General features: G+C 50.1%; 1 protein-coding gene across 3 annotated transcripts; it reads left to right on the top strand.

The window, feature by feature from the left end:
* Positions 1–249: 249 nt before the first annotated feature.
* On the top strand, positions 250–14,122 carry LIG3 (DNA ligase 3). 3 transcript variants are annotated; one of them, XM_066201618.1, is made up of 20 exons: positions 250–352; positions 610–1,172; positions 1,638–1,754; positions 2,416–2,613; positions 2,994–3,145; positions 4,031–4,197; positions 4,834–4,911; positions 4,999–5,167; positions 6,302–6,457; positions 6,868–6,999; positions 7,780–7,859; positions 8,249–8,336; positions 9,171–9,248; positions 9,494–9,617; positions 9,948–10,090; positions 10,828–10,902; positions 11,477–11,623; positions 12,618–12,792; positions 13,402–13,493; positions 13,590–14,122. In XM_066201618.1, exons 2-20 carry the CDS (start codon positions 629–631, stop codon positions 13,821–13,823), a joined length of 2,949 nt encoding a protein of 982 aa, XP_066057715.1. In that variant the 5' UTR covers positions 250–352; positions 610–628; the 3' UTR covers positions 13,824–14,122. The 3 variants fall into 3 exon arrangements, with proteins under 3 accessions (XP_066057715.1, XP_066057714.1, XP_066057713.1); XM_066201617.1 differs by having other exon boundaries at positions 13,587–14,122; XM_066201616.1 differs by having other exon boundaries at positions 13,402–14,122.
* The last annotated feature ends 1,650 nt before the right edge of the window (positions 14,123–15,772 follow it).

The following is a 15,772-nucleotide window of genomic DNA, read 5'->3' as shown; positions in this document are numbered from 1 at the left end:
TGGTCCCGGTCCCGGTCCCGGTCCCGGTCCCGGTCCCGGCGCACGGACAGTCCCAGCCCCGGGAGCTGTCCCACTGCCGCCTCAGCCGCGCCCGAGGCGGGAAAACGCCCACGGGCGCGTGCCGGGGGCGTGGCTAAACGGGCGGGAGGGGCGTGGCCTGTTCGTACCCGCCCCTTCACCGCCGGAATAGGCGGGGCCGGTGTGGCGCGCGCGCGCGCGATTCTACGGAAGCCGGGCGGGTGCGCTCGTGTCCCGGCGGTAGCGGAGGCGGCGACCCCGGCCGGAGCGGCTGGGGAGGTCCCGGGGGTCCGGACGGAGCCGGGGGCGGGATGGCGGCACCGTGAGGAACTCGGTGAGCGGCGGAGGGGCGGCCCGGGGTCTGCGGCGGCGGCGGCGGCGGCGGGAGCCGGTGGTTGGGCCGGGGTAGGCATGGCGGGAAAGCGGCCTCGAGGCGAGGCTGGGGCGTGAGGGGAGAGGGGCTGGGGGCGAGGAGGGGGCTGTGAGGGGTCGGGGTGTGGGGCGATGGACGCCGCTGCGGAGCCCGTGCCGGGCCGGGGGCTGAGGCCCGGGGCCGCTGCGGGTGCTCAGTGTCCCCTCTGTCGCCCGCAGCACCGTCAGCGCGGACTGGATGCCCACGGGCGGCAGGACGCTGTCACACGCCGCCCGCGCTCTCGGCAGGGGCACAGCGCTGCTCTGCCCTCGCCCGCAGCTCCCCGTGCCCAGGCCGCTCTCCTGCTCTGCCGGAGCCAGCCCCGGCTGCTGGTGGCAGCTGCTGCCCCGGCCCGTCTCCGCGCCGTCCCCAGACCAGCGCCGTGCTGCCGGCGCTTTCCCTCTCTCCCCGCTTTTGGGCAGCTGGCTGCGCTCGGCCTGCGCGGCTGCCGGGGACATGGCAGAGCAGCGGTACTGTGTGGACTATGCCAAGAGAGGCACCGCGGGCTGCAAGAAGTGCAAGGAGAAGATCGTGAAGGGGATGGTGCGCATTGGGAAGATCGTTCCCAATCCTTTCACCGAGTCCGGAGGGGACATGAAGGAGTGGTACCATGTCAAGTGCATCTTTGAGAAGCTGGACAAGGCCCGGGCCACCACCAAGAAAATTGAAGACATCACAGACTTGGAGGGGTGGGAAGAGCTGCAGGATGAGGAGAAAGAAACAATCAACAAGTACATCGCAGGTGAGGCATGAGCCGGGGTCACTTTTCTCCTTACTTTCAAGTCATGCCAGAGGCTGTCACCCAGCTGTGTCTTTGCCATGAAATCCTCGTGGGTTTGTTTGTGTGGCTTCGGGACAAAGTGTGTGGTGCTTCTCAGCCCCGTAGGAAAGGGAAGAAATGGTCACTTCTATACTGACACTCCTTGATTCATTTGTCACAGCTGATTGGGGACAAGGCCTAGGTGATTTAATTCATGGGCAAATAAAACCCATGAGGAAGCATCAGTTATTTTCCATTTCCACCTTTTTTTTGTGATCTTTAATAAAGTAGGTATTCTTCTAACTTTTGTTATCTGAAAAAATCCCGAGTTTTTTTCTTCTCCAATTCCCATTTCTTTTAAGGCTTTTTGCTTTGTAAGCTACATGATATGGTGAGGGATGTGTGAGATTGTTCCTGACTGCCTCTTTGAACCTTTCTGCTTTCCAGAAGCCAATTCCAAGACTGGAGGTACCCCGAAGAAAAAGGTGATAGTGCAGGCAAAACTCACTGCCACGGGACAGCTGACCACAAAAGATCCGCCAAAGAAATTCTCTGGATTCTCTGGTAAGAATTAAGAAATTGGTTCTGGGAAATCAATTTCTTTTAATCTCACCACCAAGGGGTGTTTTAGCTTGGCCCAGATCAGTAGGTTTTTACGTATAGATGATTTAGGGTTATTTGTCAGAAGCTGTCAGTGCTTTCTTAGGCTGTCAGTCTTGAAAGAACGTCTTGAAAGATGTTTGGATTTCCAGTTTTCCCAAGGAAACAAAGGTTCTGCCATGACCCACATTGTCAGGCTGACTCCATCTCCCTGCATCCATTGGCTCATTCCAGTCAGACTTAAGGTGTAGGCTAAAACTATCCCATGTGGAGCTCAAAACCTGGAAAAAACTGCTGAGGGCTTCTAAGTTGTGTTCATGGAAAGGAAAACTTCTTGCTGGGAAGGGTAAAAGCCTGTAAAGTAGAAAAAAATTAATAAAACAGGTATCTGGAAGGAGAAATTCATTTTCACCATATTTTTCTGGGAAGAATTAAGATCTAGGAAATTCTGGTGTAATGTGAAGGGTGAAAATAGTCACAAGGCTTTTATAAAAGTCATAAATTTTAGCTCCAAAGCTTTGCCAGCACACTGGGATTGTTCCCAGCTTCCCAGGCAGAGGCAACTTCAACATTTGCAATGTGTTGTTAAAAAAAAAAGGCAACTTGTGATGTGTGTTTGATGCAGCCAAGCCCAAGAATTCAGAGGATGCCCCTGCAAACTCTGCCCACAAGGCCAGCCTGTCTGCAGCCAGGTGTGACCCCAAGCACAAGGACTGCCTGCTGCGGGAATTCCGCAAGCTCTGCGCCATGGTGGCTGAAAAACCAAGCTACAATGTGAAAACTCAGATCATCCAGGACTTCCTCAGGAAGGGATCTGCAGGAGGTATGGCTCCAGCTTTGCAATTCTCAGCCCTCTCAGAGTCAGCTTCAAGGTCTGATCTCAAAAAAAAAAAAAAGTGAAATTAAAATCTGATCGTTGGGTGGTCCCAGCTTTGTGCTGTGGTGATTTCTGAACTGATTCTGCGTTGAAAAGTGAACTCTTTAAATAGCAAATTCAGACAAAAAATATCTCGCTCATTGTTGTAGGTGCCAAATTTAGTGCTGAGATCAGATTTAGAGGCAAATTGTGGCTATTTCCCCTAAGAATTCCAAGCCCCAACTGTGGATTTTATCCCCAGGGATAAATGGACACAACTAACCGGAGCCTGGACATGAAAATAAGTCCTCACAGTTATAATGTGCTGCCTTTTTTTTCTTTTCCAGATGGTTTTCATGGTGATGTATACCTGACCATTAAGTTGCTGTTACCAGGTGTCATTAAAATAGTTTACAACTTGAATGATAAGCAGATTGTAAAGCTGTTCAGCAGGATTTTTAACTGCAACCAGGAAGAAATGGTCCGGGACCTGGAGCAGGTGAGTGCGGACAGCAGCTCTCTTAATTTCTTCTGTTCAGCCCTTTGCTTGTGGAAATTCTGTAATGGTTTAGGATTTTCACTCCTTAGCTTGACTGTTAGAATGGGAGCTGGTGATTTATTTTGGTTTTCCTTGGCTTTAGCAGTTTTCATAGCATTTTCTGCCATCTGGAACCCGTAGACAATCATGTTTGAACAGAAAGCAGGATAAGAATTCACCTGGCAAAGCTTTAGAAAGCAAGACTGAAATTTTCTAGGCAAGCTGGGCTGCAGCTGTTTGTCTGAACTCCTTTGTCTGGCACATTCCTACAGAACTGATTTATATTGCTCTTTTTGTACCATCGCATATCAAAACCTGGGATTCAATTAACAGACCTGTCACTGGCAGCTGCAGTTGGTTGATACAATTAAGCTGCTACAGTTGCAAGTGCTCAGTTGTGCACCCAGTCCCTGTGCACAGGAGCGGGTGATTGACTCTGCACCCTCTGACTCACTGCAAGGTGCAGAAAAGGGGTGAATTAGATGATAAAGGTAATTCTTTCATCTCTGCTCATTGCCTTGCTGTGTGCTGCCTTCTAGTGACATCACTAGCCTGTCCCACATCCCTGGATTTACAAGTGGATTCTTCCTGAGGAAATAAAGGGTCTGTGCTGCTGCAGCAGTGGAAAATAGAGCCATGAGATGATGCTGGTACTCCTTATTACCTTTCTTGGCAAATTAAACAGCTGAGCAGCTTTATGTGTCGTGGCAGCTTCCTTAAGTGTTTGATTCTGATTTAATGCAATCCCAGCATCACTGCTATCCTTTATCCTCACTGGAACCACGCAGAATCCCCAGTGGCAGCCCCATTCTCTCATCCACCCCCTGATTTTGTTTCTGGAGACAGGGAGATGTTTCCGAGACCATCCGGATCTTCTTCGAGCAGAGCAAGACGTGTCCTCCAGCAGCCAAGAGCCTCCTGACCATCCAGGAGGTCGATGAATTCCTCATCCAGCTGTCCAAGCTCACCAAGGAGGATGACCAGCAGAGTGTCCTGCAGCAGATCAGTCGCAGGTGAGGGAAGGAATCAGCCTCTGAAGGTTTGCACAGACACTGGAATGGTTCTCTACAAGCTGGAGAAGGTGAAAAATTAATCATGAGCCGCTGAAACTGAGCTTAATTAACATCTGTGAGCTGCTGTTAGTGGTGTGATTGAGATATCTTGACAGCAAGGGAGAAAATCTATGGCTCTTGTTCATGCCAGAGAACTTTGTCCCTGCCTGTCAGCACACTTCAATCAAAATTTGATTTGCAATAATACTCTAATGGTGTTTAACTGTTAATTAAGTTGCTGTTCTTAAGTATGTTGGGGAAAGCATTCAAGTAATTAAGACAAAGATTCTTGGTCTAGCTGGGTTTGTGTTGATCTGGGGCTGAGGATTTCCCAACCAGTTACTCCTGATGCATTAATTAAGTAAATTTTGGAAGGTACATCAGCACTGAGGCAGACTTAATGTTGGCATAAAGATTCTGGAAAACCTTTTGGATATTCCCTTGTGTCTCTGAGGTGTCACTGTTAAGAGGTGTCCTGAGTTTTGTTTAGACCTTCTGCAAGGGGAGCACCATTTTTTAAAGAGACCTGGATGAGTTTCTTCTTCTCAGCTGGAAAGCTGTTCCATTCACACCTTTGCTGAATCTTCTCTTCCCCAGGTGTACGGGCAACGACCTGAAGTGCATCATCAGGCTCATTAAGCACGACTTGAAAATGAACGCTGGAGCAAAGCACGTGTAAGTGACAGGAGCCCAGAAATGATAATTTCCTGAGGCAGCAGCAGCAGCCCTGAGACTGATCCGTGTCCCCCTCTCTCCGTGCAGGCTGGACGCTCTGGATCCCAACGCCTACGAGGCGTTCAAGGCCTCACGGAACCTGCAGGACGTGGTGGAGCGGGTGCTGCAGAACCAGCAGGAGGCCGAGAAGGTGCCGGGGCTGAAGAAGACCCTGAGTGTGCAGGCCTCACTCATGACCCCGGTGCAGCCCATGCTGGTAGGTTGGGGCCCCTCCTGGCAGCCAGGCACGGAGCAGAGTGCCTGTGCAGGCCTCGGTGTTGTTTAATGCCAGTTTAAAAAGCATCTCCTACCGCCAAATGTTCAGTATACTCAGTGTATTGAACCCTGCACCCTCAGTGCCACTGCCAGGCTAAAACCTTGCCTCGCTCTCAGTCTTTCTCTCAGACTTTTCTATTTTCTTGCTGTCATTGCAGAAGTTGATCCTTTCTCTGGAAATAGTGTAAGCTTTTCCAGTGGATTAGAGATTCAAATAAGTCTGGCTTTTTGTGTGAACAAAGCAGGGTTAAGTGTTTACTTCTGGGCTGAGCACACCTCCTGCAGAAGGCACAGTGCACATTTTAAAGGGTTTGGAGGGGATAAGCAGTGAATAGCTCTAATTTTCTGGCCATGTGCAGATGGTTCTAAGTAAGTGAATAATTAAGGAAAACTTGGACTTGCTAACAGCTACTCTGGACAAAAAGCTCCACAAGGGAATTCACTGTAGTTCATTCATGAGCTTTATTTTCCATGTATCACCTAGTGTGGGAAATTAAAGCACAGAGGATTCTCAGAACCTTGTGCATACAGGGTCAAATACAGCACAGAATCCAGGGTTCAACCTCAGACCTTGGCAAAGGCTTCCAAATTTAGAGACCATAAGTAAGAATGTGAGTTAGTAGTTTAAGCAGAGACATATTAAGCTAGGTAGTGGAAAGTTTTAAGGTTTAAAAGTTAAGATGCAGAAGTAGTTATGAAGGTAATAAGGAGTTTTAAGGTGTTGTACTGTAAGTTTGTGTGTCATTAGATGATTGGTCAAGAGAGTCTGCATTGTGGCAGAGACTTATAAGACAAATCAGTTAGGGATTGGTGTGAAAACACCAATGAAGTGAAAAGTAATGTAAAAGCATTCTTTGTGGCAGTAGTTTATTGGCTAATTAACCTTTAAGAGACCTTGTAACCTGTGATCTTGTGACCACTGACGACCACTGACCACGAACCCCTGGCGTATGCGGTGAAGGCCTTCTCACCCTTCATGAAACTGAGGGCGATAAATCATGCTTTAAACATCTCTCAGAGGTCCCATTTCAGTTAAAATCCCAACACCCTGGGTTTTGGATGCTCTGTCCCCCAGGCTGAGGCCTGCAAGTCCATCGAGTATGCCATGAAGAAGTGTCCCAACGGGATGTACGCCGAGATCAAGTACGACGGCGAGCGCGTGCAGGTGCACAAGAACGGGGATCACTTCAGCTACTTCAGCAGGAGCCTCAAACCTGTGCTCCCCCACAAAGTAAGCACTGCCTCCCCCCTTGTGCTAGCTCCCCCACTGCATTCCCAATAGCCTCCTTCTGCAGGCAAGGAGGATTCCTTCTCTTGTTCCTAATTTGTATAGACGTGTAGAATGCGGTAAAGCAACGCTTGAAACTGTAATTATTTAATTCTGGTGCACATTAAGAGCTTGAAATTAAATTTCAGCTGTAGAATCCTCTCTATGCACTGCCTTTTGGGAGCCTTGCTGCCAGTTGGGTGTCTTGGTTCTGTTATGAAAACCTCATTTTTCTATTTGTAGACTGCTCTGGGTATCAGAAGTGCAGATGTGCCACATGTGCCTCATACAGTTGTGGAGAAAACACCTGCATTGGAGTGAATCCCTCTCTTCAGCCAGTTATTTTTCTTCTGGTTTTTTTTCCTTTTCCCAAGGTAGCCCATTTTAAGGATTTCATCCCCCAGGCTTTCCCTGGTGGGCAAAGTATGATCCTGGATTCAGAAGTTCTCCTGATTGACAATAAAACTGGCAAGCCACTTCCTTTTGGGACTCTTGGTGTGCACAAGGTAAAAAAAGATTAAATAAAAATGTCTTTTTTGTGTTTGGAGGCTGTTACTCTGCTGACTTAAACACAGTCTGTTGTCACAGCATAATTTCAGAGCTCTGGTGCTTCTTAGAGCATCTGGGGAAAAAAATAAGATTATTGAGAAGGCTGATATTGAAAAGCTACTGCTCTAATACAGTAGATTTGACATTAACCTGATCACTGCCAGGACATTAATAGAACTTCATCTCCAAGATATTAATATTAAAATACTAATTTTAAATTAATATTACAATAACACTAAAAAAATCTTTGGAAAATCTGGCAATTCTGTCATTGTTTCTCATGGCTTGAGCAATGTATGGCAGCCTGGGAGAGCACGGGGATGCAGTGATTATTCCATGTAAGTGTTATGTAGTGCCTGTGTCTAGACTGAATGGGGGTGAGGAGGAGGACAGGAAAATGAAAATTAAACTATAAGTGCTTAAGTTAAAAGTAGCCATTAATCTGCTGTCTGTAGAAATGTGGTGGGGTTTTTTTCAGCAGTAGTGACAGATGTTGCGTAGCCCAAAGCCATTAATATTTTTAGCATTATTTCCCATTCCTAGGAAATGAACATTTTTTATCTTCTTAGCTTGTGCTTGGACTCATTCAGTGTAAATCTTAATTCTCAGAATGCTTCTTTTAGAAGAGGTGTGAGCTTATCATACCTAAAATAATACAGAGATAAAAAAACCTATCCTTTTATTACGTTGCTAAAGCTGTTTGCTGTGACTGCAGAATTGTGTTAATTGTATTTCAGAAAGCTGCTTTCCAGGATGCCAACGTTTGCCTGTTTGTGTTTGACTGCATCTACTTCAATGACATCAGCCTGATGGACAGGTGTGTGTGACAGGGCTGGTTTCCCAGGATGAACTGGCTGGAAAAGCCCATGAATGCACACAGACCAGTTCAGCTGGGCTGTCACACTGGCCACTCTCTGGGAAATCAGGGCAGCACGGGAGGAAGCTTGAAGTGCCAAGGAGTTTCCCTGTGGAGCTCCTCTTGCTCCCCAAAATTCTGGGATTAGCTGCATCTCAGCCGCTCGTCTTACGTCCTCTAAACACACTGCCAACATTGGAACTCCCATTTTATCTCTTCCTGGGGGAAAGTAAGAACTAGTTGTCCTCTCTGGAGCTCTCTAGATCAATAATTTAATGACTTTAAAGAGCTTTTTTCAATGTTCCTGTTGGGATTGCTGCTCATCCTTCATTCTCCATGCCCTGCCCCAGGCCCCTGTGTGAGCGGCGCAAGTTCCTGCACGACAACATGGTGGAGATCCCCAACAGGATCCTGTTCTCGGAGATGAAACACGTCACTGTGAGTCCAGTGTGCCCTCACAGCCCTCACCCTGCTGCTCCACCACCCCTTGACTCTTTTTTTATGATTAACTCTGCAAATTCACCCTGGCAAAATGGTTCTCCTGCTCTGTGTGCAAGGCTTGAGCCAGCGTTGTGTTCCCATCTTTTCCTGGCCACAAGCCCTTCAGTATAATCTTAACTTGCATACCTCAGGTTTTCTGGCTTGTTACTGATCTTGTAGCCATTGTCACTGTGACCCTGTTAGGAGGAGTTAAATCTGTTGTCACTCAGTCTGTGCTGTGACTGCAGTGTGGTTGAAGGGAGCCAGACTGGGCCACTTCCCAAACACACAGCCCTGAGACATCCTGGCTGCTAAAACCTGCATTTAGGCAGCAACATACTGGGGTTTTCCTTTGGATATGCACAAGCCTGATGTCCCATTGTTTTCCTCATTGCTACTGATTTCTGTGGCTCCTTGGCTGTGGTGGAGAATGCCTGGGCATTTTGGGCAGAAGGAGGTTCAGAGGTCCCCAGGCAGTCGGATGGAGAAGGAAGCTGGCACTGCTGGCTGAGCAGATCTGATATGGGCCATACTGGGGCACAGCCAGTGGGGCAGCCACATCTCTGAGGGGTATTTTTTAACCAGACAAACCTTCTCTTCTGGGGACATATTCCCAGCTCTGTCACTGCATGTGCAGCAAAGAGAACGCGTTCAGGATTCTCCATGGGAAAGTACTACAAAATTACCTATTCCTCCCTCTGCAGGTGCTTTGGGTTTAGCTCCAAATGAAAAGGCTGAAGACCTCAGCCCTTCTCACAGTCCTGGACTAACGATGATCCCTCTCCTTTGCAGAAAGCTTCAGACCTGGCAGACATGATCACCCGAGTCATCCGGGAGGGGCTGGAGGGGCTGGTGCTGAAAGATCTAAAGGCAAGTTCCATTCACCCTGCACTGGTGTAAGCTGGGAACTGGGGCATGACAAGAGAGTCAGCTCTGAGACACAATCACACACTGAGCATTGTGGAAACATCTCTGGGTGCTTCTCGGTGCTGACATCCAGTCCAAGGTGCTCCTCCTGCTCAGGAGCTGCTGAGCTGGGTAGAGGCCGGGGCTGTCTGAGGAGCTGCTGCCCACCAGGGGCTGTCTCTGAGGGGGCTCTGCCTTCCTTTGCACAGGGTAACTATGAGCCAGGGAAACGCCACTGGCTGAAGGTGAAGAAGGATTATCTCAACGAGGGGGCGATGGCTGACACAGCTGACCTGGTGGTGCTGGGGGCTTTCTATGGACAAGGCAGTAAAGGTGGGTCTGGGGTTGGCTGAAGTCGCACATCTCTCTGTCCAAGGAGCTCCCAAGCTTTTCCTGTTCCAGGCCTCCAGAATGAGAGTGGCTGGAGCAGTGGTTACCTGCTGCAGCCCATCCTGTCCTTGCTGGGGGTTTGCTGTGGCTTGGTTGGCACAGCAGAGCTGCAGGTGTTGGGTTGGGCTGCTGGGGCTCCGTTCGGCCTTGTGAGTGGCCCTGCAACCACCACAAGCCCAGGCCCCTGTGACTCCCAAAGATGGGAAAGGGTTTTGGCTGTGAAAAGCTGTGGCTTGTCCTGTGGGAGAGGTGAAGGCCGCTGTCCCTGTGCAGGTGGGATGATGTCCATCTTCCTCATGGGCTGCTACGACCCCAAGAGTGAGAAGTGGTGCACGGTGACCAAGTGCTCTGGTGGCCACGACGACGCCACCCTGGCACGTCTGCAGACGGAGCTGGACATGGTGAAGATCAGCAAGGTGAGAGAGGGGAGCCAGGGCATGCTCAGCAAAGGGCTCAGCTGCCCTCGAGGCCCTGCTGCACTGCAGGAATTCATTCCTGCTGGAACGAACCAGAGTTAGAGCACATCAGCTGCTTGACACAAGTGAGAGCAGCCAGCTCCTGGAGGAGGCACTGCCTGGGATCTGTTCCCAGACACTGAGTGGGAAGCCAGGCACCATCTGTTTCCTGCTAGGACAAAGTTTTGTAGGGAAGATACCAATTTTTTATCTGGATGTTTGGGCACGTTGTGATTGGCAAAGGCAGTCACTAGATGGGGCTGTGGGAGGGAAGTGCTGGGTCAGGCTCTGGTGGCTCCATTAGCTGGGGCTGGAGTTAAAATTTCTGTGAGTGACTAATCTTGCTTTTCAAGGCTGCACAAACAAACAGCTGAATTTTAATATTACTTTGACATCCTAAAGGCCATTTGCAAGGTTGTAGATTCTTAAACATAGTTTTATATGAATCACAGTTGGAACAACTGTTGTTGTTTCACACACAGAATGACAGGGATTGAGGGCTGTGTTTCAGGCAATATTGGTGATTTTCTAGATGGGAGAAACTGCTGCAGATCAGTGCAAGTTTCACCCGTGCAAAGGCAATGTAATATCTCAATGCTGATCTACTTCTAGGTTGTGTTTCGGCAGCTTCTATTGTAGAATTAGGTTTATATATGATGATAAGTGTCAGTGATTTTAATTGTGCTTTTAATTAACAGGATCCTAGTAAAATTCCAAGGTGGCTAAAAATTAACAAAATCTACTACCCAGATTTCATTGTCCCAGATCCAAAGGTAAGTGCTCTCGTAACCATTTAACATTTCCCAGCCCTCATTCTGCAATCTTCTATAAATCCTTTACAAGGACAACTTAGAAGTTGTCTCTGTTACGAAATGAATCTTCATACTTGGAATGGGAAATTAAGCACAAGTTTTTATCTCTCAATCTTGCAGGTGCATTTGAGGCTAAGAGCTTCATGAAGAAATCACACCTGCAGCAGTTTTGGGAAATATTCTTGTGCATTAAATCCCTTCCAGAAGTGAGCTTACTTTAAATTTGAGATATGAGAAAAATGATTTAAAAGGGTTGAAACACAGCTGCAACCCCAAAGTTGCTGATATTGTAGGGAATGTGTCAGTATGCTCTGTATGCCTGAAGGAGAAGGTGTTACTTGGAAATTGGCCTTTTGTGTTAGTGAAGGATCTCTGGCTCAGTGAAAAAGTAGCTTTTTCTAACGAGGGTGAGCAGGAAGGTCAGTCCGTGCAAATGGGAGTGTGCTGGGGTGGAGAGCGAGTGTGGGTGAGACACTTGGAGCTGGCTGCTGAGAGAGCACAGGGATGTGACGTGTGTCCCTCCCTGTGTGTGCAGAAAGCCCCGGTGTGGGAGATCACGGGGGCCGAGTTCTCCAAGGCCGAGGCGCACACGGCCGACGGGATCTCCATCCGCTTCCCGCGCTGCACCCGCATCCGCGACGACAAGGACTGGCAGACTGCCACCAACCTGCAGCAGCTCAAGGTGGGCAGCATGGGGCCAGGCTGGGCCTCACAGAGACAGATCACAGCTCCTGCTGCCTCTGGTGGCACCTGCCATTCTCCCTTCATGCCAGGCTCGGCCTGGATTGCTCTGCTGGGGAGGCCTGTCAGTCCCCTGAGCTGTTGTGTTGTGGTGCCCGGGCAGAGAGGTCTCTGCTGGCTCTTGGTTCCATCAGCTCTTGGGACAGGGTGAGGAATTGCCTCCCTCAGAGGTGACCACACATTCACAGAATGGACTTGGTTGGAAAGGACCTTTGAGAGAGTCCAGCCTGTGACCTAACACCTCCTCATCAACTAAACCATGGCCCTGAGTGCCACCTCCAGGCTTTGTTAAACACCTCCAGGGACGGTGACTCCGCCACCTCCCTGGGCAGACCTTTATTCTCTCCATGCTCACTCAGTTTCCCATCAGTTGCTGAGACTGGGAGAGGCATTTGGGAAGTGCCCGTGGGGCAAAGAGGCCAAGTGGCACCAGCCAGGGCCCCGGGGCTGCGGCCACCCCTCCTCACCCTCCTGTGCTGGGGGGAAGGAGCCTGGTGCCAGCCCTGGCACTGGGGGAGCTCTGCTCAGGGGAGCTGCTGCAGTTCGGGGCTGGCAGCAGCTGCCAGGGCTGCTTGTCCATGGAAAAAGGAGTGATGCAGCCCCCAGGGCCTGCCAGGATCCCCGTGGGGAGGAGAGAGGAACAAACCTCTCTGCAGATGGGCCCTTCCCACAGAGAGCCCTGGGCACTGCTCATCCTTCAGCCTCTGGTGAATCAGGCTCTGGCTCTGTAGCCGGTTGGATGTGGCTTCCCTTAATGCCAGGAGACGGGTGGAATGCTGGGAGCTGGGACAGAGCTGACAGGAAAATGACTGCAGAGAGGTCCTGGGAGAGGAAGCTTTTGAGGAAACACTTCGGGGGGGAGAAAAGCAGAGCAGACTCTGCACCACAGCTCGTGTCAGTGTCAGACATGATCAGTGCTCTGTTTCCTCTGGCAGGAGCTGTACCAGCTCTCCAAGGAGAAGGCTGATTTCAATGTTACGGCTGGGGAGGAAGATGAGTCCACGGCTGGCAGCAGTGGAGAGAATGACGGGAATTCCAGGTCCTCCACACCTCACAGCAGTATTAAGAGTCCCCCAAGCAAGTCTCCTGCAAAAGCCCAGAAGGCAGAAGGTAAGATGATGGTGCTTTCAGGAAGGAGCCTTGGGCTGTGTCCCCTGTGCTTGGGGCAGCCTGGCTCTGGGTCTTTGCCTTCTTGCTGATCCCACCTTTCACGTGGATCTCAGGGATAATGGGCAAAGCTGTTCAGATCCTTGGTTTGGCCCAGGATGAATGGAGTAGGCACAGCTCTGGGATGTCCTGGGACTGGGGAAAGATGGATGGAAACAGCTCTGATGGTGCTGTTCATGTTGGAGTTCCCTGCTCCCATTTCTGCAGGTCACAGCCTTTGGTGTGAGATTGTTGGCCATGAGCCAGTGTTAAATTTGATTTGGATGGAATTCCTGTGTATAAAGGGACACGTGGCTGGAGGTGATTTCCAGGTGAACGGAGCTGGAACGTGAAGCAGATTGCTGAGCAGTTTCACAGAGGACACGGTGGTGGCAGCATGGGAGGGCAGGTGGCAGCGGCAGCCACACCATTGCCAGTAGAGAAATGTGTCTCACTAGTGACAGCAATTCATGGATTTCCCAGAAAGAGGGGAGGAGACTTTTCCCTTCTGCTCTTTAATACACAACCAGGATCTGGACAGAGCACGTGCACGAACCAAACTTTTGTTTTTAGAGAGCAAAGGAGTCACTGGATCCCCTCAGAAATCCGAGGAGAAACGAGGGGAGAAGAGAAAAGCATCCGAGATGGAGGACAACGGAAAAAAGGTACAGGGGAGTTGTTGTACAGAGCAGTTGTTGTCTGTTCACTTCCATGCCAAGGAACGTTTTGCCCAGGCTCTGTTTCCCCTTCCCCCTCAGCAGCCCCTGCTGGACATTTTCACGGGCGTCAGGCTGTACCTGGCGCCCTCGGTGAAGGACTTTGCCCGGATCCGCCGTTACTTCATCGCCTTCGACGGGGACCTGGTGGAGGAGTTCGACACGGCCTCGGCCACCCACGTGATTGGGGACATCGGGGACAACCCCGGGGCACAGAGGGTGAGCCCCAGGTGGATCTGGGAGTGCATCCGCAAGCGCAGGCTGGTGGCCCCCTGCTAGCACAGGGGCGCTGCTGGCGCAGCACAGCTGGGAATGGGGAGGTGGAAGGAACGGGGAGGTTCCTCCACGGAGGTGTGGGTAGAAGGGAAGTGCCCTCAGGAGTAGCTACAGAGATCCAGAGCAAACCCCGGGGAATGAATTACAAAAGTTCTCTGAACTGCTGAATCCCATTGTCCTGCCCGTACTGTGGACCACCACCCTTATCCAGGTGCTGGTTTAGTCTCCTTGGGTTTTTAAAGTTTGGGTATTTTTATAGAGAAAGAAATAAAACTGAAGCAGCTTCTCCTTTGCTGTCAGGACTTACTTTCCAAAGGTTCTTCTCTTCCTGTTCAGGAAAACACACCAGCAGCTCCATGGGACTCTTGGCTGTGGTGCCAAGGTCATTTGTGTTGTCAGGTAAATTTTTTGCCCCTCCACCTCCACTAACAACATTTAAGGACCTGGGATCCCAATTTCTGGCTGAGGTTCAGCAGTAGCTGTAGGATCTCTGCTTGTAACAGTCAGAAACAAAGTTAACTAAATCACATTTCAACTTTATTATAAAATTATAAACCAAACTTCTGTACCAAAACTAGTAAGTTTAACTGTCATAGTACCAGAGGATTTAATAGTGAATAACATGCCCTTTCAAGTAGAATATTAACTTTTAAAATCTTTAAACAATGTACAGTGTACATAAAGCACATAAATATTTCCATTTACTTTATTAGTTCAGAACAATATATTCCTTTGGATCATTAATCAGTTTCCTCCAGGTTTTGATTTTCCTTTAAAAACAACTCACTCGTATCCATAAGTAGAGAATCTGTTTCTACAAGGGAAACAAGAAGAGTCCTCCCTTCAAAAAGCACATTTTGGAGTCACAGGGTGGGTGGATCTTCTCATCCCTAAAATTTCAGGCATTGATCTGCAGCTTGATTTATCTGCTGTAGAAAGTAAGCCTACCCTCTACAAGGAAAAGCACACCTATCCATAGGGGAATCTTCTTCTTCCTGCTCAATTCCCCCAGCCCTGAGTTTATTGAAAAATATGACAACACGAATTTTCACAGTGAATTTCCCAAATGAGGCTGTTCAGCACTTTTTGTATTCCCTGTGCCCTCTCCAGAGCAAGGAGAGTCACTTCTTACCTGCCCTTTTTTCTGTCATCATGCACTGACTTGTTCAGTTTGTTCTCATGCTGGATGTGCTCAACCTTAAGTCAGAGATGAAAGAACAGCCTGACCTGGGACAGAGGGAGAACTCAGAATGCTGAGTTCAGTGAGCTGCTGCAGTTTTGTGGAGTTCTGAGACCACCTCAGTGAGAAATCCATGGCTCTCCGGCCTTCCTGAGCCATGGATTTGTCATCTGAGGAGCTGTTTTGGCTGCAGCCCCCGGGGCAAAGCCCCTGCACTCCCTGCAGCTGAGCACTGTCCCTGCTCAGAGCGCACAAGGTAAATGTGCCGCTGCCGTCACTCCACTGCCCAGGAGCTTTGGTGCTGTCCCTGCAGAGCCTCAGGAGCTGTGAGGGGACTCCGCAGGGCCCCTCTGGGTCTGTGCTGTTCCCTGCTGGCAGCCAGGCTGGAACACGGAGCCATCCCTGTCCCCAAAGCAGCCAGGAAAGCTCTGCACAGGGCTCACGCTGCCCTGGGGTGAGCACAGGCCCACGGGGATGGCCCCTGAGGGCAGCAGGGTGCTGAGGCCTGGCTGTGGAGCAGCCCAGGTGCCCCGGATGCTTGCAGGCCACTGAGGAAAACGCCAGTTACAATCACCTCCAGCAAGAACTGCCAGGCTTCTCCAGCAGGACTCTTCTCCAGCAAGCGTCTTCCAGCTGAACACGGCCCAGGAGAGCTGTCAGGGATCGGGCCACAGCCCCTCTCCCCACCCTCAGCAGCAGAAAGGACAAAATTGCTCTTGATGAGCAGTGGAAGGTGACAACTGTAGAACCGAGCCCTGGGGAGGGGGGGGGA

The sequence above is a fragment of the Chamaea fasciata genome, unplaced genomic scaffold, assembly GCF_029207755.1.
Source record: "Chamaea fasciata isolate MVZ Bird 193981 ecotype frontalis unplaced genomic scaffold, bChaFas1.0.hap1 SCAF_21, whole genome shotgun sequence".
In the NCBI taxonomy this organism is placed as follows: domain Eukaryota; kingdom Metazoa; phylum Chordata; class Aves; order Passeriformes; family Sylviidae; genus Chamaea; species Chamaea fasciata.
Note: the sequence above shows the minus strand (reverse complement) of the source record. Positions and strands in the feature narration are given on the sequence as shown.

Bases quoted from the DNA above. Each gene is read 5' to 3' on its own strand.
- LIG3 (XM_066201616.1), top strand. From the start codon at position 629: ATGCCCACGGGCGGCAGGACGCTGTCACACGCCGCCCGCGCTCTCGGC. The intron at 1,755-2,415 runs GTAAGAATTAAG...TGTTTGATGCAG, and splicing joins GAAATTCTCTGGATTCTCTG to CCAAGCCCAAGAATTCAGAG. The intron at 2,614-2,993 runs GTATGGCTCCAG...TTTCTTTTCCAG, and splicing joins CAGGAAGGGATCTGCAGGAG to ATGGTTTTCATGGTGATGTA.